The 22,972-nt window shown below is 46.8% G+C and overlaps 2 protein-coding genes across 6 annotated transcripts in view; one reads left to right on the top strand and one right to left on the bottom strand.

Annotated features, from left to right (window-relative positions):
* Nucleotides 1-5,430, bottom strand: part of DDX42 (DEAD-box helicase 42) — a 32,655-nt gene extending 27,225 nt beyond the window's left edge. For both annotated transcript variants that reach the window (XM_040989471.1, XM_040989472.1), the window contains exon 1: nt 5,311-5,430. The gene's annotated coding sequence lies outside the window, so the exon portion shown is untranslated. The remainder of the gene's footprint in view (nt 1-5,310) is intronic.
* A 609-nt stretch (nt 5,431-6,039) lies between these two features.
* CCDC47 (coiled-coil domain containing 47) lies at nt 6,040-21,065 on the top strand. 4 transcript variants are annotated; one of them, XM_040989484.1, is made up of 13 exons: nt 6,040-6,190; nt 8,218-8,486; nt 9,152-9,259; nt 10,105-10,279; nt 11,456-11,577; nt 11,817-11,882; nt 13,641-13,742; nt 13,923-14,033; nt 14,596-14,681; nt 16,380-16,438; nt 16,887-16,996; nt 17,189-17,356; nt 20,543-21,065. In XM_040989484.1, exons 2-13 carry the CDS (start codon nt 8,223-8,225, stop codon nt 20,621-20,623), a joined length of 1,452 nt encoding a protein of 483 aa, XP_040845418.1. In that variant the 5' UTR covers nt 6,040-6,190; nt 8,218-8,222; the 3' UTR covers nt 20,624-21,065. The 4 variants fall into 4 exon arrangements, with proteins under 4 accessions (XP_040845418.1, XP_040845416.1, XP_040845419.1 ...); XM_040989482.1 differs by having other exon boundaries at nt 6,042-6,190; nt 8,206-8,486; XM_040989485.1 differs by lacking the exon at nt 6,040-6,190 and adding an exon at nt 7,765-7,866.
* Nucleotides 21,066-22,972: the final 1,907 nt, after the last annotated feature.

Below are 22,972 nucleotides of genomic sequence, written 5' to 3'. Positions count from 1 at the left end.
CCAATAAAAATAAGTGTTTTTTAAAAAATCTAATTTGAAAAAAATCAACTAAATAATAGAACCATAAGTTTTAATAACCAATTGCTTTGAAGAGATTTAAATGGTCCTATTAGTAACACTGTTTTATATTGGCTACTAAACACTTTTGCTATGTGCTCAGTGTTAAAAAAACAGGTATAGCCTCCATTTCCCTCAAACTCCACTGCCAAGATAATTTCCTACCCAGTCTCCTGGTAGATCCCAGCCTGCAAATCCCCACCACAGCGATGACTAAGTCAGAATGTACTGTCTACATCTTGCCGGGTTCCAGTCCAGGCATTGTAATGGTATTAGACAGCCCTAACCCTCAGAGTCCAATATGGCCCAGGAGGAAACATACCTAGTCACGTCACTTCAGGGAGTTAACACGCTGTGAAACCAAAGCAAGCAGGACAGGAGGTAAACCATTGCGAAAGGCCAGGTAAGATCTTTCCAAGGTCAGTGACATTAACTATGTCAGCTAACACTCTTCCGTAACCCCAATACTCTAAGAATGTCTGTCTGATGGAGCCCAGCGCCATAGTCTAGTGGGGCTAAATCCCTGCCTTGCATCCACTGGGATCCCACATGGGTGCCGGTTCATGTCCCAGCTGCTCCACTTCCCGCCTAGCTCCCTGCTGTGGCCTGGGAAAACAGTCAAGGACAGCCCAAAGTCTGAAGACCCTGCACCTGTATGGGAGACTCACAAGAGGCTCCTGGCTTCAAATTGGCTCAGCGGCCACTGCAGCCACTTGGGGAATGAACCAGCAGATAAAAGATCTTTCTGTATAGCTGCCTTTCCAATAAAAAAAAAGTTAAAAATGAATCATTAAAAAAGGTGCCCGATTTACTGGAAAAACAGTGGCGATACACCTTCCAGAGGCAGCATCTATAGGCAGCAAAGCTTCCATAAGCTACAAGATGTGATACTATGTAGTAAAGCATAAAACAAGAAAACAATAAAACAAGAAATCAATCTCCACTTCCTTCAGCACAGTAGTATCATGGGGAAAAGAAAAAGCAAGTGTCTAGCCTGGCAACTGCGATGGGCCACACTTGATGCCAGGTTTAGCTCCTGACTCCAGCTGCCTGCTAGCACAGATCTGAGGAAGCAGGGTTCCTCCAGGCCCTGGCACCCACATGCACCATCTAGTGTGTGTCTCTGCATCCCAGCTGTGGCCCAGTCAGCCTGGCCTGTTGCAGGGCATCTGCAAAGTGAACCAGTGGCAGTGCTCTCTGTCTCTAAGAGAAATTTCAACAATACAGTGTCACACCAAACGGAGAAGATAGGCAGCTGTTCAGGAAAAGCCCTCTTTTCCCAGAACCTGGGCCACCATTTCTGGTTCTGTCCCTCTCTTGCATCCGGTGGCCCTGCATTAACTCAGGTGGGCTGGAATGATTCTGCACCCTGTCATCAACAGTTCCACCCTTTGTATTCCCCAGGCATTTCCTGCAGGCACTCAATCTCCCAAGAAAACCAGGCCCTCTAGTGAATATTTTGCCTGCTCCTTGGATGCTCTCATGGCCTCCCTCACTGCAGCTACTGAAGTCCCATCCGGCAAAGCCTACCCTGAGTACAACAATGACAGGAGCAAGATTTACCCAGACAAGTGGTGTCACCTGCCTCAAACCCGCCTTCTGGCCTCAAATCACCGGATGCTTCAGCATTTCTGCAGACTTATTTTTATTGGAAAGTCAGATATACAGAGAGGAGGAGAGACACAGAAAGATCTTCTGTCTACTGAGTCACTCCCCAAGTGGCCCCAACAGCCAGAAATATTCCCACTAGGAGCTAGGAGCGGGGGACTCTTTTGGGTCTCCCACGCCAGTGCAGGGTCCCAAGGCTTTCCTCGACTGCTTTCCCAGGACGAAAGCAGTGAGCTGGATGGGAAGTGGGGCTGCAGGGATTAGAACTGATGCACGTACTGGATCCTGGCGCGTGCATGGTGAGGACTTTAGCTGCTAGGCTACAGTGCCGGGTCCAGCACTTCTGCTCTTGTGTGATTCCTCCAGTTCCAGGGCTTTGAGAAAACTGTCCCATGTTTGTTTGTTTGTTTTTAAAACTCTTACAGCCTGTTTTCCAGAGTAAGTACTCATTAGTCATGTTTGTTCAATGTAAAGGAGACTCAGGAGATGCAGAAAAATTTAAGATGGCATCAAGCCCTGCTTGGTGCAGCTTTGGCACTCAAATGCCCTGCAAAGAGTGATATAGCACAGACTGGCTATGCTCAAAACTAGTTTTGCCACTAACTTAATTAATTTGAGCTCCAAGTAAACTTTGGCTTTCCTGAACCTCATCTGTAAAATAGTGAGATTATCTCCCCAACTAAAACAGGACAGGAGGAAACTGTTTCCGCACAACAACCCACTTAACAAAGTGTGGCCCAAGGTGAGGATGGAGCTTCCTGCAATTACATGAATCAGGATTCTGCAGAAACTAGCTACTTCAGCAGATCTCTTTCAGCTCAAGGATCTCATTCTGATGTGCCACAAGCACTGACCATGCAACAGACCACTACAGGTTCATAAGTGAGGGTAAGCATCATTTTTAATTAAATTTTTTTTTTTTGCTTATTTATTTCAAAGGCAGTCGGTGAGGGCTAGAGAGACACTCCCCAATGCCTGCAAACGGCCGCTATTGGGCCGGCCTGGCTTGGCTCTCGCAGGCACAGGAACAGAGGCCTAAGCACTTGAGCCATCTTCCACGCTCTGCCAGGCACATTAACAAGGAGTTGGGTCCGAATGGAGCCCATGAGATGTGCACCACAGCACAGGCCCCAGGGTTAACACTTTACAAGAGTTCAAACCCAGATGAAGCAAGGGAACACGCAAACGAAGAGCAGATGTACCCAGTGGGCGTCCCGCCCCTGGCTAAGCAGCCTACCTCCCTGGCAGGCAGGCCTGCACTCATGTTTGGCTTCACTTCCTGACTCGGGCTTCCTGCTAACAGAGACCCTGAGAGGCAGCAGAGACCTGAATTGGGTTCACACTGTCTTTCATCCAGCCCAGCCCTACCTGGCTTTTGTAGGCATTTGCGGAGTGAACCGGCAGATCAGAGTTTACTTCCTCTGTCTCCTTAATTACCAAAAGAAGACAAAGAACAGCAGTAGACTAAAAACAACTCATTATCTTACAAGCCACACCATTACTTGCATTTGTGGACCTGGGAGAAGACAATGACAGCTGACTACCAACTGCTCTACCTAATAACGAAAACATTTCTCCTGAGAGCCTGTGCCTTGGCGGAGGTAGGGTAAACCTCTGCCTTCAGTGCCAGCATTCCCTAGGGGTGCCACTTGGAGTCCTAGCTTTTCCACTTCAGATCCAGCTCCCAGCTCACGGTCTGGGAAAGCAGTAGAGGATGTTCCGAGTCCTTGGGACCCCATACCCCTCATAGGAGACCCAGAAGAGGCCCCAGGCTTTGGATCAGCTCAGTTCCAGCCATTGTGGCCATTTGGGGGAGTGAACCAGTGGATGGAAGATTCTCTCTGCTCTCTTCCTCTCTGTAAATCTGCCTTTCACAGAAAAATAAATCTTTAAACAAAACAAAAAAATTATTATTGGGTCTGGTGCAATAGTCTAGTGGCTAAATCCTTGCCTTGCAACCACCAGGATCCCATATGGGCACCAGTTCATGTCCCAGAAGCTCTGCTTCCCATCCAGCTCCCTGCTTGGGCAAGCAGCAGAGGACACCCAAGGCCTTGAGACCCTGCACCTGGATGTGAGACATGGAAGCAGCTCCTGGCGCCTGGCTTCGGACAGGCTCAGCTTCGGCCGCTGTGGCCCCTAGGGGGATGAAACAGCAGACAGAAGATATGTCTCTGTAACTCTGATTTTCCAATTAAAAAATCTTTTAAAAAAAAGTATTCTTGAAAAAATTATATGCTTTGTGTCAGTGCTTTAATAACCTGCATTAAAACTCAGGAATCACATCACACTCTTCTATGGCCAAATATAAGTAATTGCTGAGTTATGGTCATTTTTAGACGCGTATCTATCCCCCGTTATCTTAAAGAAACAGAGTTGGTGCTATAACTATCAATGTGATGAAATACAAACTTAAAGAATTCTAGCATTCTGCTAAAACTATTACACTGTAAGCCAGACCTTATCACTCCTCCGCTGAAAAGCTCTGAGAAGGCTTTCGCCTTTGGTAGGAGGGTTAAGGCCACACCCTCCCTGCGCCTCAAAGGTAGGACTGTCCAGTCACCCTCTCCTCCTGATCTCACCTCTCTACCAAGCCAGCTTGATCCCCCACGGACATCCAGGCCTCACCCCGCTCCTCACTTCCCTGCAGGCCAGCGGCTTACAAAATCAGCCCGTCTGTAATGCGGTCCCTGCTCATCCACCAGCTGTCCCACCGCACCCCCCACCTAAGGACCTCGCGCCAAAATGCATCTCCTCGGGGCACGTGGAACACCTAGAACACAGCAGGTGCTGACGGAAATCGTCCTGGCAGGAACTAGGAACTAGGACTGCCTAACATTCCTTGGAGGTACCACAAGATCTTTCTTCCCACGGCTTAAGGCCTGAAAACGACTTTGTGTACTGCTCACTTTCTTTGTGCCTGGACTGGGCGTGGCTCTGAAAAGTTTGAAGAGAATTAACACCTAGCAGGAGTTCCTGAGGGAGGGAGTGAGCGTGTGTGTAGATCTGGAGCAGGGAGGAAGAGGACGGAGCCGAAAAAATTATTCACAAAAACACCTGGAGAAGCCACAGGAAGTTGAAGGACAATCTTCAAGAGGAGGGGACCAAGGAGCGCGAGAGGGAGACAACGACCTCCCCAAACCGACGCGTCCGAGGCTTTCCCTGACATGTGTGCGGGACTGGACGCGTGCGCTTCTTGGATCAGGTAGTCCCCACATCTAATCCTAGAGCAGGCCACACCGCCCCGTGGGTGACCGTGGTCACGCTCACCAGCAACGCCTCCCGATCGCCCACTCCGCCTTTCACAGTCCTCTCCCGGGACGCCTCGGGGACTGACAGCTGGCTGCGGGGAGGCCAGCTCCCCGCACGTTCCTCCCCGCTCTCCCAGCAGGCGCCACCTCCGGAAAGCCGCCAACTGGGCCTCGCCGAAAAGCGTGGGAGGGAGGTGCAGATCCCACGCTCCCTTCCGAGGCCTCCGCCCGCACTCCCACTCCCTCCCGGCCGCCCGCACGCCCGCTGCCCGAACAGCCGCAGACTCTTTTGTTAAGCGAGGCCGCGGTTCCAGGTGCCTCGCTAGGCCCCGCGGTGGCCTCCAGTGCCCCCGAGGGCCAGCAGCCGCGCGTCCCCGACCCCGCTCGCACCAACCTGGCTGCTGCGGCTGCAGCGGCAGCTGGTACTACCGCCGGCGCTCAGAGAATCCCCCCCGACCGAAGTACGCGCGGGCCGGACTCGGTCCTGCCGCGCTCCTCCTTCTCCGCCCCCTTCGCCGCCGCCGCCGCCTCTCGGCCCGTTGCTGACGGGGGAGGGGAGCAGAGGGAAGCGCACTCCAGACATGCGCAGTGGACGGCGTGAGGCCCGAAGGGCGGGGCCTCGGACCACGGTTCCCGGAAGGAGCCCGGCTCCGCTCCTTAAAGCTCCAGAACTTTGACAGGAAACTGCTGCCGGGTCAACAGTGTCTATGGCTTGCTTAGAAAGTGTGTGCGGAAACGAAAGGCAACAGCAGCGACACACAGAACCGCCCTCCTACCCCCCAAAAAAAGAAATCGCAAGCGAAAAGAGAATTCAACGGAAACGACATGGGGCAATATTTTTCCTCCACGGCTGTAACCACGTGGTCCCGTACAGCATGGCCACCTTTTGCTTCCGGAGCACCGGTTCAGGGCGCTGTCACTGAACCCTAGTGGAGAGGGCTGGGATGGGCGTCCAGAGTTCCGGCCCCAGGGGCGGGGATTATGTAATTTTTCCCAGCAGTCTCATCTCACTGGAGCTCTGCGCGGGAGGCGGCGGCCTCGCGCTGCCCCGAAGCTGCGTCCCGCCCCGACGAGCAGCGCGCAGGCGCGCACGAGCCGCGCGCCTCGTACGTAACGGACGGCTGAGTCTGCGTCAAGAGCGGCGCGGCGTGACTGATCCTGCTCGTCCCGCTGGCGGCCGTGCCACGGTGGGGACGGCGACTGCTCCGAGAGGTCGGCGGGTGCGGACGTGGCGGCCGCGGGGCTGCCGGGCCAGGGTGTAGCTTCGGAAGCAGGTGGGTCGTGAGCTGTGGCGCCTGGCGAGGTGGGGCCGGGCCGAGCGGTGAGCGGCCGGTGGACACCGGCATTGCACCTCGCGCCGCCTGACGTCTCCTGTCTTTTTACGTTTTAAAAACAACCTGCTGAAATAGTCACCGTTCTGTGGACGCATGGGAAGGGGAGGAAAGGGGACAGGGGTCGTTTTTAGGAAGTCTTGGGGCTCGTTCCTGCAGAGCGGTGGCCAAAGGCCGCTGAAGGGCGTAGGCAGAGCGCGACGGGAGGATCTGGAGGTGGACGTTAGGACAGATTGGTTGCTGAATCCGAGCGAGTGCATGGACAGACTCTGACTTCCCCGAACGTCGGTGTGTCTTTATTCAACCCGGGTAATGACACAGAGGCTTGTCCACCCAGTTCCTGTAGATGTCACATTTGGGCCGCCCTTAGGAAGGCCTGATCTGAAATTGCAACACGGGAGTGACTGCTCCGCTTTGGCGTCAGGCCTTTGGTCTCCAAGCTCGCTTGCAGCAGCAGGTGAGCGGCCCGACTTGTTGGCAGCGCTTGTGCCCTGCCTGGCTTCCCGGAGCCTGTGCGTTCTGAGAAAGGAGCTGACAGGAGCAGCGGAGACCCAGGAGGGGGAAGGCTGCGAGGCCAGATAACCTTGATGGAGCCTCTGTGAGCTGAACATGCTAAGAAACAGCTTGTGTGTCGGTCTGATCACCTCACCGACTGCACTCGCATTCACTTTTTGTTGCTTCGCTCTGAAAAAGCTTAAGACTAGGATCTAATGAGGCAAAGAACTTTATGTATTTGAAATGCAGAATAACAGAGAGAGAAGAGAGGGAGAGGGCCTTCCATCCACGGGCTCACTCCCCGAATGGCCACAACAGCAGAGTGTGGGCCAGGAGGGAGTACCGACCGGGGGTCCTGGGTGGCAGGTGTCCAGGCTCTTGGGCCATCCTCTGCTCTCTTCAGCACCCACATAAGGAGTGCCAATACAGCAGGTGGGCTCTTATCCCATGTGTCACAGCACAGTCCCTCTCCTTTTTTGCCCTGTCTCTGGCAAGAATAATTGCTTTTGATCCAGCTATCCAGACGTTTTCCTGGTGTTTTTGATTTCTAATCACTTTATATATATATAATGAGTTTTCCATTTCACTCGTGCCACTGTCAATTAAGTACTATTTTATCTGCATATCTTAGCCATTTCTTGGGTCGCCTGCCTCAGAATACCAGGAGAGGAGCTTCTTCCGGGTCTCCCATGTGGGTGCAGGCTCCTAAGGCTAGATGCTGTCTGTACTGCCCTCCCAGGCCACAGGCAGGGAGCTGGAAGGGAAGTGGAGCAGACAGGACAGGAACTGGCGCCCAAATGGGATTCTGGCGCTTACTGGTAGAAGATTAGCCAACTGAGCCATCACACCGGAGCCACCGGCTTCCATGTTGAAGTGAAAGTCAAACGAGATCACAGCTCTGTTGGCTAGTGATCACACTGCTTCGCAAATGATGGCCTCATTTTCCTATTCAGTGCAATGGGGGTTGCTGATGCTGCTTTCCTCACAAGGTCGTTGGCAAGAGAAAACAAGCTTTTTTTTTTTTTTCTTGGTGCATTAACTTGGCTGCCGTCTGTGGAGCATTTAGAACCGTGGCCAGCACTCTGTTTTCTGTTTGCCCTTATGGTGAGCATGACCACACAAAGGTGATGTTAAGGATGAGTAGCATCTTACTCCAAAAAGCTACCAAAGATCCTTTATGAATATTCATCCTTTGTGAATATTGTGTTCACAAAATTGTAGAGGACGTGCCCGAAGGAAAATAAACAAAATGTTCAAGGTTTTTCGGGTAGCTAATGACAGAACCTAGACTGGATCCCAAGCCTTTGGTCCCCACTTTGCTTTTTGTTTGTTTGCTTCCATACAATGTTATCTGAACTGAATAAGAGAAAAGTAGGAGAGATTTTTTTTTTTAATTCTGCAGTTTGATCACTCTACATGGTAACTCCATTTTAGAGTTGGTTTTCATTTTTTCTCTTTTGAAGCTTGTCTTGAAGGTGCAATGAAAGCCTTCCATGCTTTGTGTGTTGTCCTTCTGGTGTTCGGGAGTGTCTCCGGAGCCAAGTTTGACGACTTCGAGGACGAGGATGACATAGTGGAGTATGACGATAACGACTTTGCTGAGTTCGAGGACGTCGTGGAGGACTCCGTCACCGACTCGCCTCAGCGCGTGGTGACGACCGAGGATGACGAAGACGAGACGACGGTGGAGCTGGAAGGGCAGGATGAAAACCAAGAAGGAGATTTTGAAGATGCAGACACTCAGGTGAGGTCGCTTTTGATTGATGCCCTGGGGGATCGGAAGGATGGGAGGATCTGTGACTGGCACTTTCCCAAAATGTCTAAAGTAAGACGCAGGTCTGGAGAGACCTCTCTGGAACCTTCACTTCTGCTCAGTGGATGGAGCAAGTCTTCCAGACCTCTTGTGGCGTGAGCCTGCCCTTTACACTTGATGAACTGGTTTTCTCTCAGCTGGGAGTGGATCTAGAGAGTGGGTGCCACATGTGGGTGAGAATTTTGTCATTCAGAAGTCTGGACTCAGAAGTATGGGGAATCATCATTTTTGGTAGTGTTTATATTAATGACAAAAACTGCCTATATTTAAGGGCTACAATGCGGTGTGTCGAAATACACACGCCACATAAAGTGATCATCACCAAGCTGCGTAGCGACTCGCCCCTCAGACGGCTGCCTCTTGTGTACCTCCCAGCAGAGTTCACCTGTCCAATACATTACTCACTGAGGTCGCCAGGCTGCATGTTGCATCTCAAGACCTTAGAAAGTGTGTGCCCTTTGGTCATCTTATTATTCCTGTGTTCTGTGCTTGCTGCTTACCTGTTAACGTTTTCCTCTGTAAGTATAGCCCGCCAGGCGAGACAGAACTGCTCGTGACACTTGTAGAAGAAAACAGCTTGTGCTTCATTTTTGTAGGAGGGAGATACCGAGAGCGAGCCATACGATGATGAAGAATTCGAAGGTTATGAAGACAAGCCAGATACTACTTCGAGCAAAAGTAAAGACCCAATAACAATTGTTGATGTAGGTATACAGAATTATGAGTTCCAAACTAATCCACAAAGTATCTTGGTGACATTAATCTCAGGAATGTAATTGGTGATGTAGAACAGCTGGTGACGCAACAGTGGGATCTGGGAAAGGGCTTGGCATTCTTCTGATAAAAACCCAAACCTAGAGAAGCAACACATAGTTTTTTGTTTGTTTGTTTTGTTTTTTTAAGATCTATTTTTATTGCAAAGTTAGATATACAGAGAGGGCAAAAGACAGAGAGGAAGCTCTTCCATCCATTGATTCACTCCCCAAGCGACCACAATGGCCAGAACTGCACCCATCTGAAGCTAGGATCCCAGAACCTCTTCTGGGTCTCCCACATGGGTGCAGGGTCCCAAGGCTTTGGGCCGGCCTCGACTGCTTTCCCAGGCCACAGGCAGGGAGCTGGATGGGAAGTGGGGGCCATCAGAATTAGAACTGGCACCCATATGGGATCCCGGTGCATTCAGGGTGAGGACTTTAGCTGCTAAGCTACTGCGCTGGATCCAATCCTCTATTTTTATTGTAGGTCTCTGTTTTGTCTATCAAGGAATTAAACAAGAGGATGTACACTGAATTTGTTTTGGGCTAGAACTCAAAATCATGGTTAGTACAGTTTCTCAGCCTTTCCTTCCAACTGATCATCTTTACATTTTCTTAGATAGTTTTTATAAAGTTGACCTAGGAAACCGAAACAGGCGTAATTTTCCAAGTTTAACCGTGTTCTGGGACAGTTACATAAGGTACCACTTGTCTGTCGGCTTTCCCGTTCTCCATCCCGTGAGTCCCACTCCATCCGTTAGCCTCAGCCAATAGCCGTGCTTTTGCTTCTTCAGGTTCCTGCGCACCTCCAGAACAGCTGGGAGAGTTATTACCTGGAGATTTTGATGGTGACTGGTCTGCTTGCCTATATCATGAACTACATCATTGGAAAGAATAAAAACAGTCGCCTGGCTCAGGCCTGGTTCAACACTCACAGAGAGCTTTTGGAGAGCAACTTTACCTTAGTAGGTAAGCTAGGTCATTGCAAATCCGGCTTTCTACTTGAAAACAATCTGGTAAGAACAGTTCATAACCCGCAGTGTCCACCTCTAACTGCTGTCATCCGCTGCTGAAAAGATGTGCTGCTTTTTCTCCCAGGGATCCCTATTTGCTGGTTTTATATAGTGAATAATTTGTATTATTCATCTTTCATTAATTGGTTACCAAACAGCTGTGATTGAATTGGCATACACAGTGCTTTCAGGGCAGCTTGACAAAATTTTGACTGAAACCAATACATCTTGACGTCTTGGATTGGCTGATAAATGGTTTTGGTCATCTTTTAGAAATTGAGAATCCCTCAAGTTCTCTCGGGTCCAGGCCCATTAGTTTTGCAGCCGCCAGTGAGAGGAACTGAAGCGCTTTGAGGAATGTCTCTCATTGTGCAGCAGAGGGAGGCTGCATTCTTCTCTCCTTGGGGTTTAGGGCTTGCCTGGGGATCATGGGTGCCCTGCTCTGCTCCTTGGCAAGCTAATGGTTATTGCCCAGCTGCTTTGCACACCTTGTCCTTTGTAACAATACTCTAGTTGAAGGTAGTTTCTCTTTTCCTTAGTGGAATTGAAGAGCAGAAAGGTTATAACTTGTCTGAGCTGTTAAATTGCATTCATGATGCTTGGGAGCTGTCTGCTTGCTTCCGAAGCCTCCGCTTTCTCCACTGTCTCTTGTCACTTCAGAGGACTTTCTTACCAGGAAATTGGAAACAGAGAAGCCCCCTTCGGCTCCCTGCTAACCCCTTGTTAAGTCTCCATTATCATTTTGGTGTTAGAAAAAAGATGAGATTAAAGTTGGCTCATGGGAGACCCAGTAAGGGAATGTTGAGTAGCTTATACTAATGGTACTTCCTATTCACTGCATGAGAGCTTACACTGATTTTTGTTTCTTTTTGCATCAACTCAGAGATTCATACTCTAAGCTGGTCGTCATTAGACTGAAAGGAACATGGAAGTAATGCAAAAGTTGATCTTTTTTTATTTTTGGACAACAGAATTGTGAAAAATAAAAACAGTAGTGCCTGTTTATTTTCATCTTTGTCCTGTGAACTATGGCTCTCCTAAAGCTGTATCATTCTGGGATCAGGATGAGAAGGGGGGCGGCAGTCACGCCCCAGCATTCTTAGTGACACCCATTCATTGCTTTCACTGCTAGGGGATGATGGAACGAACAAAGAAGCCACCAGCACGGGGAGGCTGACCCAGGAGAATGAGCACATCTACAACCTGTGGTGTTCTGGTCGGGTGTGCTGCGAGGGCATGCTCATCCAGCTGCGGGTGAGGACAGTTGTAGCTTCCCAGAATGCCTTCCGCTTGTGATTCCTAATCCTCCAAATTCAGTGTCTTACCTTCTCGTGTCTGACCTAAAATGAGCCCCCAAAGGCTCTGTTTCTCCTAATTGACACAGGTACTTTAGAATAGATGTTAGAGTATTTGATGTCCCCTCCAAGGTGATTTGTTTATACTGAATGGAAAATGTAATTGCGTTAACTCCCTTTTCTCATTTTTTTTTTTAGTTCCTCAAGAGACAAGACTTACTGAACGTCCTGGCCCGGATGATGAGGCCCATGAGTGATCAAGTAGTATGTACCTTCCTGTTGGTTTTCTCTGTACAAACTGAATTCTTTTTTTTTTTTTTAAGCATTTATTTATGCTTTTATTGGAAAGATTTACAGAGAGAAAGATCTGTCCACTGGTTCACTCCCCAAGTGACCACAGTGGCTAGAGCTGAGCCAATCTGAAGCCAGCAGCCAGGAGTTTCTTCCGGGTCTCCCATGTGAGTCCAGGTTCGCAAGGCTTTGGACCATCCTCAACTGCTTTGCTCCGACACAAGCAAGAAGCTGGATGGGGAGTGGAGCAGCCAGGATACAAACCAGTGCCCATATAGGATCCCGGCTACTATGCTAGGCCCACAAACTAAATTCTTAGTTTTTCTGCTAGATCATGTTTGGACTTTCTGGCAGCTTGTTTCCTATCCCAAACAATGATCCTCTTGTGTTTAGACAGGTTTTATTAGCCAGATTTTAGCGAAAAGCATTTGGGGCAGCATTTAGCCTAGCAGCGACAATGTGTGTGCCCCGCATCTGAGGATTTGATTTTGATGCCCAGCTTTGGCTCCTGACTTGTTTCTGCCAGAGGCCCTGGGAGGCAGCAGTGAAGGCTCAAGTAATTGGGTTCCTGTTATGCAAATAATTAAGTTCTTCCCACCCATATGTTAGAGCTGAATTGCTTTCACAGCTCCAGCTTTGTCCTAGCCCAACTCTGGCCATTGTAGGCATTGGGAAAAAAACAGCAGATGGGAACTGTCATTCTCCTTTTTGAAATATAAAATACCTTGGGACCAGTGTCATGGCTCAACAAGCACCAGCATCCCATATGGTTACCAGTTCTCATCCTGTCTGCTCCACTTCCCATCCAGCTCTCTGCGTATTGCTTGGGAAAGCAGTAGAGGATGGTCCAAGTCCTTGGTACCCTGCACCCATGTGGGAGATCTGGAAGAAGCTCCTGGCTGCTAGCTTCACATTGGCTCAGCTCCAGCCATTGCAGCCATTCTGGGAATGAACCAACAGATGGAAGATCATTTTCTCTGTCCCTTCTGTCTGTAAATCTGCCTTTCCAGTAAAAGTAAGTAGATCTGAGGAAAAAAATTCTTGAGGGGGACTATTAGGAAGGAAGCTTCCGCTAACATTAATCAATATCAAAGCTTTGGGCCATTTTCCCCATTAAGCGGGCCTTTCGGGAAAGGCTGATTACAGACTTTCTGCCGTATAACTCCACAGTAACCTCAAGGGGATACAATATAAAGCAAAGGAAGTAAAAAGGATTTATTTATCATATTATTTTTTATACTGTTTACATAGTTAATTAGGCTGGGAAGGTTAAAGGTTAGGGGAAAGTGGGTGAGACCATTATTTCCACATTTTCTTTTTCTTCTTCCTTATCTGGAGGAAGGGAGGAGATAAGAGGAGAAGCCTCACTCAACCTCCCAACCACCTCAGTACTCGGGAATGGGAAACGGCCAGCCAACGCAGGATGTAAACTTTAATTGGCCGCAGTGACCTAGGCTGAGTCAGGAACCTGGAACTCAGTCCAGGTGTCCCACATAGATGTCAGAGGCCCAAGTACCTGGGCCATCTTCTGCTGTCTTCCAGAAACATGAACAGTGAGCTGGATCCACTTAGAGCAGCCAGGACTGGACTGACACCAGCATTCCTGGAGTGCTGGCATGTCTGCAGCATCATTACAGGCCCCAAGGGGGGAACTTCTATGGGCCATTCCGAAATCTTCCTGCCACAGAAACTAATAAGTGAGTTTTTTTTCTTTCTTTTTGTTTTTTTAAGCAAATAAAAGTAACCATGAATGATGAAGACATGGATACCTATGTGTTTGCTGTTGGCACACGGAAAGCTTTGGTACGACTACAGAAAGAGATGCAGGATCTGGTATGTCTAGTAGTTTCAACTCAAATATATGCAGAAACATTGCCTCTTCACTATGTAGATGTTCAGCTCTACAGGCTGGGGTAGTTAACCACATTACGGTGTGAAGTAAGTCAGAACGTGACTTGCTCGGCAAGAACAAAGTATGTGCCTAATGAAATGTTCCAATTATTTCTCTTCCAGAGTGAGTTTTGTAGCGATAAACCTAAGTCTGGAGCCAAGTATGGACTGCCGGATTCTTTGGCCATCTTGTCAGAGATGGGAGAAGTTACAGAGGGCATGATGGACACAAAGGTACCTGGCTAGCCTGCATCCATTTCCTGGACCTTGGCCCTGACAGCAACACTGCACAAGTCTCCTTTTTATGGCAGTGCACTGTTACGTACGCCTTTCCCACACGAATACTAAAACACCTTCTTTAAGCAGTAGATGGACTTGTCAGAGAAGCACAGTTTGATCAGTTAAGTCGTGCTCTAGATCAAGAGAAGTTGTTCCTGGTGCTGCCAGAGACTGGGGTTTTTTGGGAAAGGAGTAATTCTTTTCATTACATCGCGCACTGCACAGTTTCGACCTTCAGTGAGTGGAGGGAGATGTGCAGAGCCATTTCTCTTCATTGGCTGTGTAATGGTAATGACACATCTCAATATCGGCAAACTACAGGATCGCTCATATTTTCTGCTGGTCAATAAGGAATTTAATCATAGGTATAACTAAGAAGGGCATTAATTTCATTTTGAATCTTTATTTAAATTTAATTCTTAAAAGTTTTCATGATGTGCAGAAATAGAGCATGGAGGATGAATATTATGAAAACGAAGAAATGCGTGAAACTTTAAACAGAATTTTTTTTTTCCAGATGGTTCATTTCCTTACACATTATGCTGACAAGATTGAATCCGTTCATTTTTCAGACCAGTTCTCTGGTCCAAAAATTATGCAAGAGTAAGTATGAGATAACACTATTCAAATTAGTTTTCCTTGCTGGCTTCTTGTGTTCATGTAATTCCCCTTCCCAGATGGGGGTAGGGGGTTGCTGATGGACGTGTGAGTTTTCCTCTGTTTTGACTGTGAATATCATGAATGGTCACTGAAAACACAAGAGGGGCAGACTGAGCCCACCTTCCCCTCGTCTGCAGAACAGGGTAAGGCTGGTGCTGTGAAACACGCAAGTGCTAGTCCCTGTTTCCTTTGCAGATTAGGTTCTTTTGTTACTTTATTTGCTCTTAATTGGTCTGCCATGTTTTATTTCAAATCTGTTATATCATTTTTAATGCTTCTTTGTGAATCTTTTCCATCTATTTTTGTTGTATTTGAAAAGGAGTGAGACAGACAGTTGAAGCAAGATCTTCCATCTACTAATTTACTCTCCAAATGCCTGCACCAGTCAGGACTGGGCTAGGTCAAAGCCAGGAGCCAGGAGGTCCGTTTGGGTCTCCCAGGTGATGGCAGGGATCTAAGCACTGGAGCCGTCTCCTGCTGCCTCCCAGTGTCTGGAGGAGCATGACGCTCGAGCCAGTCACTGAACTGAGGCGCTCCGACATGGGATGCAGGCATCTTCATCACCTTCTCCTGGCGTGGCTCTCGTTGAAGAGAGCATAATTACTGTTTATCCTTAGGGTAGAATTTGCTTGAACTAAATTTTAATCAAAGATTACCTTCTCATGGACTGTAGAGTTGACATTCAAAGTCAGTCTAGGGGCAAGCATTTGGTGCGGTGGCCAAGGCTCTGCCTGCACTGGCTGCATCCTGTATCATAGCACATGAGGGAAGGCCCAACTCCTCTCGTCATTCCAGCTTCCTGGCAAAACACACTGCAGGAAGCAGAGCTCAGAAACTCGAGTGTTTGGGTCCTTGCGACCCATGTGGGAGACCTGAATAATGTTCTCAAAGGCCTGGTTTTGGCCTGGCCCTGGGCCCGACTGTTGTGGATATTTAAGTGGTGAACTAGTAGATAGAAGGTCTGTCTTACTGTCGCTCTCCTTTTCTTTCTAAAAGCCAGTCTGGATCTTAGTTGTGTGTCGAGATGACTCAGCCTGTGTCCCTCTGCCTGGGTATAGCATTGCATCTTTCTTGCCTTGCTAACCCTGGTAGCACCAGAGGAGAATCAGAACATTTCTAGAGCCTTTTGTGTTGCAGGAAGGGCAGCTGCCGGTCAAAGGTTACACAGGCAATCTTCAGCGACAGGACCAAGTTACATATGTCATAGTGGATTACCTCCAAGTTTGTTCTGAGTCTGAAGTCAAAGATCAGATGTTTTAATAGATAAGAGTTGGAAATGAAACAAAGTTCTATTAAAATAAGCAAAGCGCATTATTAATTATGAGCCTTATTTTTAAATTTAGGTTCATTTTTGGCTAACCAGGTGAAATGGTGTATGCCTCACCTGCAGGGGACAACATGGGAAATGTTCAACAACAGGATAAAGGTCACTTAGGAAAGCACCCGTCTATCTGATAGAGAAGTGGACCAGATAGCCTGTGTACTTCCGTTGGCCTCAGATCATATGTGTCATGGGGATGCCAAGACAATACCATCCTGGTTATTTGCAGGTGTTTGTTCATCTGAGAGAACTCTGTGGTTTGTGTGCATGGAAGCTGTCTTTCTTGTGTCCCTTCTTATGAGCCTGCTCTCTTATGACAGGGAAGGTCAGCCGTTGAAACTTCCTGACACCAAGAGGACACTCCTGTTTACATTTAATGGTAAGTGTCCTCTGCGGCCCATTGCTGTTAGTTTAAGATTTATTTACATATTTATTTGAAAGGCAGAAAGAGGCAGTCTTTCATCTGCTGGTTCCCTCTCCAAATAGTCATAACATGTCTTCCCCATTTCCATGTAGCAGGGTCCAATATAATGTAAGCCTTCTTCCTCGGTTTTTCTACATTCATTAGTTGGAAGCTTGATGGACAGCAGAGCAGAGGGTCTCAAATGGGAGGTATGATGTGGGATGCTGCTGTCATCGGTGGCAGGTGCACCTGCTGTACAAGAATGCCAGCTTCCTTAGATTTCTATTTTCTGCTGCATTTTAACTACCTAAGAAACTCGTTAAAAAAAAAAAACAAACAATATTTTGTTAACAAACTACAGTTGAGTGACATAGAAGTATTAATGCTGCCATTAACTCAGTAGGAAAATGGCTTTGTTTTCCAGTGCCTGGCTCAGGTAACACGTACCCAAAGGACATGGAGGCTTTGCTGCCCCTGATGAACATGGTGATTTATTCTATTGACAAAGCTAAAAAGTTCCGACTCAACAGAGAAGTAAGCCCCAAAGCCTTAATTAGAAATTGGTGCCTCTTATTGGTTGGTTGGATTTTTTGCCTTGTGGGAGGTGGGCTGTCAGTGGTCAGTGATTGAATATTTGAGTCGTCTTATGAAAGCATGCTAAATGGGAATTTGCCTCTGTTGGATAAAAGTGGATTTCTCATGGAAGACTTTGTGTCTTGGGGAAAGGGCAAACAAAAAGCCGATAAGAACCGTGCCCGTGTGGAGGAGAACTTCTTGAAGCTGACTCACGTGCAGAGACAGGAAGCCGCACAGTCTCGACGGGAAGAGAAGAAGAGAGCTGAGAAGGAGCGCATCATGAACGAGGAAGACCCCGAGAAACAGCGCAGGCTAGAGGTGAGGCCAGAGCCCCTTCCCCTGGGGAAAGCTGAAACCTAGCGGGATGCCCGTTTGTGCCATGCTGGTGGCTAAGGTAATTCCGTAGCAACATTTATAGGCGAAAACTGTGGCACCTTCTCGGCATTTAGGACATTTTGCCAGTTGATGGCACTGCAGAGATTATTATTACAATCCTTTCTGTTTAAACCGTGCTATATGGAGTTTGAACCTAGGAGATGATCTGAGTTGCCCTGTGCCCCCAGTACAATCTGATTTTGAAAGTTCCCTTTCATCTTTCAAGCCAAATTTCTTATATATTAGGAATTTTAGTAGTATCAGCACATGTGCCTTATGATCTAATAAATAAGCCTGATAGATGGAATCTAAAATGTTGTTATAGAACTAAAGAAGCAAAGTATTTTGCTGCTGTTTTTTCTTTTTTGCATAGCTATAATTTCTTTTTCTTTATTAGGATTTTTTTTTTTAATTGGAAAGGGCGATATACAGAGAGTAGGAGAGACAGAGAGGAAGATCTTCCGTCCGTTGATTCACTCCCCAAGCGGCCTCAACGGCTGGAGCTGAGCAGTCGAAAGCCAGGAGCCAGGAGCTTCTTCCAGGTCTCCCACATGGGTGCAGGGTCCCAAGGCTTTAGGCTGTCCTTGACTGCGTTCCCAGGCCACAGGCAGGAAGCTGGATGGGAAGTGGAGCTGCCGGGATTAGAACGCATATTGGATCCTATACATTCAAAGCAAGGCCATTAGACACTACGCTACCGCAGCAGGCCCAGCATAGGAACATTTTAGGCTTTAGTTATGTCCCAAATTTCAGCATGTTTTGATATTTTTATGAACTAGGCTTCCATAATCCAGCTCTAAGAACATTTTTTTTTTTAAGATTTGGATATCTGGGGCCCAGCACAGTGGCCTAGTGGCTAACGTCCTAACCTTGTATATGCCAGGATCCTGTATGGGTGCTGATTCATATCCCAGCTGCTCTACTTCCCATCCCAGCTCCCTGCTTGTGGCCTGGAAAGCAGTTGAGGATTGACCAAAGCCTTGGACCCTGCACTCGCATGGGAGGCCTGGAAGAAGCTCCTGGCTCCTGGCTTTGGATCAGCTCAACTCTGGTCATTGCGGCCACTTGGGGAGTGAACCAGAGGACAGAGATCTTTCTCTGTCTCTTCTTCTCTGTGTAAATCTGACTTTCCAATAAAAATAAATAAATCTTTTTTTAAAAAAATCTAGGTATCTGGACAGTGGTTCAACTTGCTAATCTTCCCCCTACAAGTGCCAGAATCCCATGTCAGTGCTAGTTTATGCTGTGGCTACTCTGCTTCCCATCCAGCTTCCTGCTTGTTGCCTGGGAAAACAGGAGGATGACCCAAGTGCTTGGAGACCCAGAAGAAATCCGGGCTCCTGACTTGGGATACGCTCAGCTCTGGCCGTTGCAGCTGCTTGGGGAGTGAACCGGAAGACAGAGATCTTTCTCTGTCTCTTCTTCTCTGTGTAAATCTGACTTTCCAATTAAAAAAGTTTTTAAATCTACCTCTAGATTAAAAAAATGTATTTATTGAAGGGCAAAATATCAGAGAGGGAGAGACAGAGAAAGTGACTTTGTATCTGCCAATTCACTCCCCCATCGGTTACAGCCACCAGGGCTGGGCCAAGCTAAAGCCGGGATGCAGGAGCCCCGTGCAGGTCTCTGGTGTGAGGGACAGGACCCTCGTCCTTGGGCTTTCCCCTGCTGCCTCCAAGATGCGCGTTAGCCAGGAACTGGAATAACAGTGGAGCCGGGACTCCAACTGAGGCACTCTCACATGGCCTGCAGATGTCCCTGGTATCCGTGGTGTTTAGCCACTGCACTAAAGACATACCCCAGTTGTAAAATTGTAATCTATCTTGTTAATATTGGTTAAAAAAGAAGAAGAAGAAGAAAACAGGATCCGTATTGTGGCACAGCCGGTTAATGCACCACTTGCAACATGGGAATCCCATATACAAGTACGCACTCAAGTCCCTGCTGATGTGCTTGGGAAAGTAGCAGATGGTGTCCCAAGTACTTGGGCCGCTGCCACCCAAGTGTGGGAACCTGCATGGAGTTCTAGGTCCTGCATTTTCATATTTTTACATTTTTAAATTATCAACAGTGAACATTTTTTATGTGGAGTGCCATACGTAAATCTATTCCTTGAATATGTTAACATAAATACATGTATTAAATATGTAAATATATTTCTCAGCAATAGCCCTATGTTCTGTGTAGTTTTACTCATTTGTAACATGATATGGAGAGTCAATATGAATAGTACGAAGGAAAGAATGAATATCATGAAGTAATGATTGGGGAGGTGGGGAGATGACATTGGAACATTGACTATTTTATATAGCTGCCCCAGAATAAGATCGCTTGATGAAAGGTGTCCTCCGAGTGCTTGCTTGCTCCTGAGCCCTCACAGGAGGCAGCAGCACTACCAGAGTTGGAGAATCCAAACTCAGAATCGGACATTTCCACAATTGCCTAAAAATGTGACATTTGTGATTGTAGTTAAAGTATAAGCGTTAAGTGTATGTGACCACTAACGACCAACAGTGAAGTCCTGATTTGACCTGGCCTCTAAGGCTCTCTTCGGTACAGGTAATAATGGCCTGAAGCTTCTTCGTCTTGGATTCACAGCCTCCCGACTGCTAAGTATAAATTCGCAGTTGAAAACTATGAATTGAAGTATTGTGTTCAGATGAGCTGTCTGTGCCAGAAGGAGATTTAAAGTGAATAACAGGATTCCTTCCAGTTAATTAATTTTTATTTGAAAGAGCGACAGAAAGAAAGAACTCTTCCATCTGCTGATTTACTCCCCAAATGCTTACAACTGCAAGGGCTGGGACACCCCGATGCCGGAAGCCAGGAATTCCACCTGTGTCTTTGACATAGGAGGCAGGAACCCAAGTGTTTGGGCCATCATCTGCTGCTTCACGGGCATATCAGCAAGGAAAGAACCAGAAATGAAGTAGCTAGAACTCAGTTTTTATTTCCTTTTGCCTCATTACAAGTTAATTTTCATCTACTAGCATAACTAATAGTGGTTACTTTTATTATAAGTATCTTCTAGAGTGTTATTTATTTACACAGGCACTTCTCTGGCTTTGATCTGTTAAATGTACACTTAAAACTTAGATTCTCTTTTCTCCCCTCCCCCCCCATCTCTAGGAAGCCGCCTTGAGGCGTGAGCAAAAGAAACTGGAGAAGAAGCAGATGAAGATGAAGCAAATCAAAGTGAAAGCCATGTAGAGATGAGTCCTGTGCCGTGTGGAAGCTCTGGCTTGCTGGGACACGAAGATGCCAGTCCACTGCTCACCTTGAGGGCAGCTGTTCCCAGCAGCTAGACATCCTGACTTCATCATGCTTCAGGCTTAGAGATTTACTGAGATGGTAGAGTCATCAAAAGGGCTGTTTCAATAATTTCCTTTCAGATAATCAAATTGTTTTGATTATTTTATAAAAGGAATAACATTTGAAATCTGTGGTTCTAACACGTTTTTAAAATTGTAACATGAATCATCAGTGCTTTGGGTACTCTGATATTTGAAGAAATATTATGAAATTTCGTGGATAATTAGGTTGTTGCTTCTATATAAATAAGGCAACTGAAATAGAAATGAAGATTAACTCTAAACCACAATTTCACAATTAACTACCAGAATTGCACAATAAACATTGCTTGGTGTTTTTTTCTGCGTCTACATTAAACTTGTGAAAAAAGTAAAATACAGAACACTAAATATGTGCAGTAATGAAATTTCAGAGATTCAAAACATAAGGCAATAAATGTTTTTGTGGGTGGGAAGTGCTGATAACAGTATTATAGAAAATCTGTAGGTTTTAGGATACCGAAATATACATGGAAAAATTCTAGGATTATTTTCTCCTTCCCTGATGCCATGAGCTAATGACAATGTGAATGCTGTGTCTGAAGTGGTTGTATGTTTTCTTTTACTCAACAAGTGCATGAAAATTAAGTAATTCACCTGAGATGAGCTATCAGGTCATTGGTCCGTGTGAAGTACCAAGTTTGTCTGTCGCTGCAACCTATTGGACGTTGCTGGAGAAGCCCCGTCCTCTGCGATGGTGTGTATTTTTGCTTCTCCCTCTGCTTTGAGCTCTCCCACAGCTGAGGCCGGGCATGTTCTTGCAAAGAAATAGCCATGGATGTGCATTAGAGACACTTTTAAAACATAGCTTTCCTAAACTATTGAGAGTTCTGCTTCTTTGGGAAGAAACTCTGGGGAGAGGCCCATCTATCTGCACAAGCACTGTGCAGACCTGTGCATTTTATAAATGCTTCCTATTAAGAAAGCATTTCTTAAAGTCACACTTGTACCCGGTGATTTTTGCCAGGTATTGGACTGGGTTGGGCTTTTTGAGGGGAATGGGGTGGCGGGTATTTTCGCTCTATGCTTTACGTGCAGCCGTGCAGGTCTGTTCCTGAGGCAGTCACAACAAACTGCTGTGAGAACAGCATGGACGCTGTCTTTGTGACTGCATGGGCATTTCACACTGGTCTTTGTCTAGGTCAATACAGGACTATGTAAATCGGGAGATGAAGAATGTAATATTTTTAACAGTTCATGAAAGTAAGTTATTAAAATTACAAAATTTAATTTCTTTAATGCTATATATGATTCTAGAATTAGCCTTGTTTTACAAATCTTTAAGATACATTTTAGAAATCAAAGATGATATGCTTTGCTATCTTTTGAGTAATATAAGCTTTCTTAAAAGTCCCACACATTTGGACCATGGCAGCTAATTTTGTAACTTAAGCATTCATATGAACCTACCTATGGACATATATTAAACTGATTAACAAAACCTCAGAGTGCCGCCTTGACTTTTCTGGAGTTGTCCCACAAGAGCACCAGCCCACAGGAAAGTTCCTTTCTGTTCATGAAAAACAAGCACTGAAATGCTTTTCCTTCGGAAGACTTGACCTTGAACGTGCTGTTACCAAACATCCCTTTTAGAATGTTTGTGTATTTAGACCCCAATATGTTGTTAATGGGCTCCTTGCAGCCCTTGGTCTTGAATTAAGAACCCATTACTTCTCCCTTGAATGAAAGGACAGAGAGAAGGGAATGTTTGCTGACACAAGCTGGAAAAGCACGAAGCCCTCCCTCCCTGCAGCATCTGTTCCCTTAGCAAGGGCAGAAAAAGCACTGGACTGGAAGTCAGCTTTCAGTGCCAGCAAAACCAGTGACCCATCCTTCAAGCAGGCTGTGAACCTGGGTCTGGTGATCCTTTTATAAAGTGAGGATAGCATATACTTTCCTTGTTTGCCTCACAAGTAGTTCAGCCCCCAAGAGATCATATAAGTAAAACTGTTTCGTAACTGCGAAGCACTTCACAAAGTGTCACCTAGGTCTGTTACCCTGACAGCACATTTTTTTCCTTCACCCTCTTAGACTTTTCTTTGTCCCAAGGAATACAAGCAGATTCTGTCGGAGTTCTCTATCAGCAAAACTTGGTAGGGTATTTTGGGAAGAAGACAAGAGTAGTTGGTTCTGTTTCCTTCATAGTAGGAAACTTTTTCTACTTTCCTGTCAAGCACCAGAACTGAAACTTTGCTTAAATGGGATTTGG

The sequence above is a fragment of the Ochotona curzoniae genome, unplaced genomic scaffold (genome assembly GCF_017591425.1).
Source record: "Ochotona curzoniae isolate NIBS_2020 unplaced genomic scaffold, NIBS_Ocur_1.0 contig_523, whole genome shotgun sequence".
NCBI classification, from domain to species: domain Eukaryota; kingdom Metazoa; phylum Chordata; class Mammalia; order Lagomorpha; family Ochotonidae; genus Ochotona; species Ochotona curzoniae.
The sequence above is the reverse complement of the archived record's forward strand: the minus strand, read 5'-3'. Positions and strand labels throughout refer to the sequence as shown.

Coding starts and splice junctions, on each gene's coding strand:
- CCDC47 (XM_040989484.1), top strand. CDS start 8,223: ATGAAAGCCTTCCATGCTTTGTGTGTTGTCCTTCTGGTGTTCGGGAGT. Junction 11,578..11,816: donor GCATGCTCATCCAGCTGCGG/GTGAGGACAGTT, acceptor TTTTTTTTTTAG/TTCCTCAAGAGACAAGACTT. Junction 11,883..13,640: donor GGCCCATGAGTGATCAAGTA/GTATGTACCTTC, acceptor TGTTTTTTTAAG/CAAATAAAAGTAACCATGAA.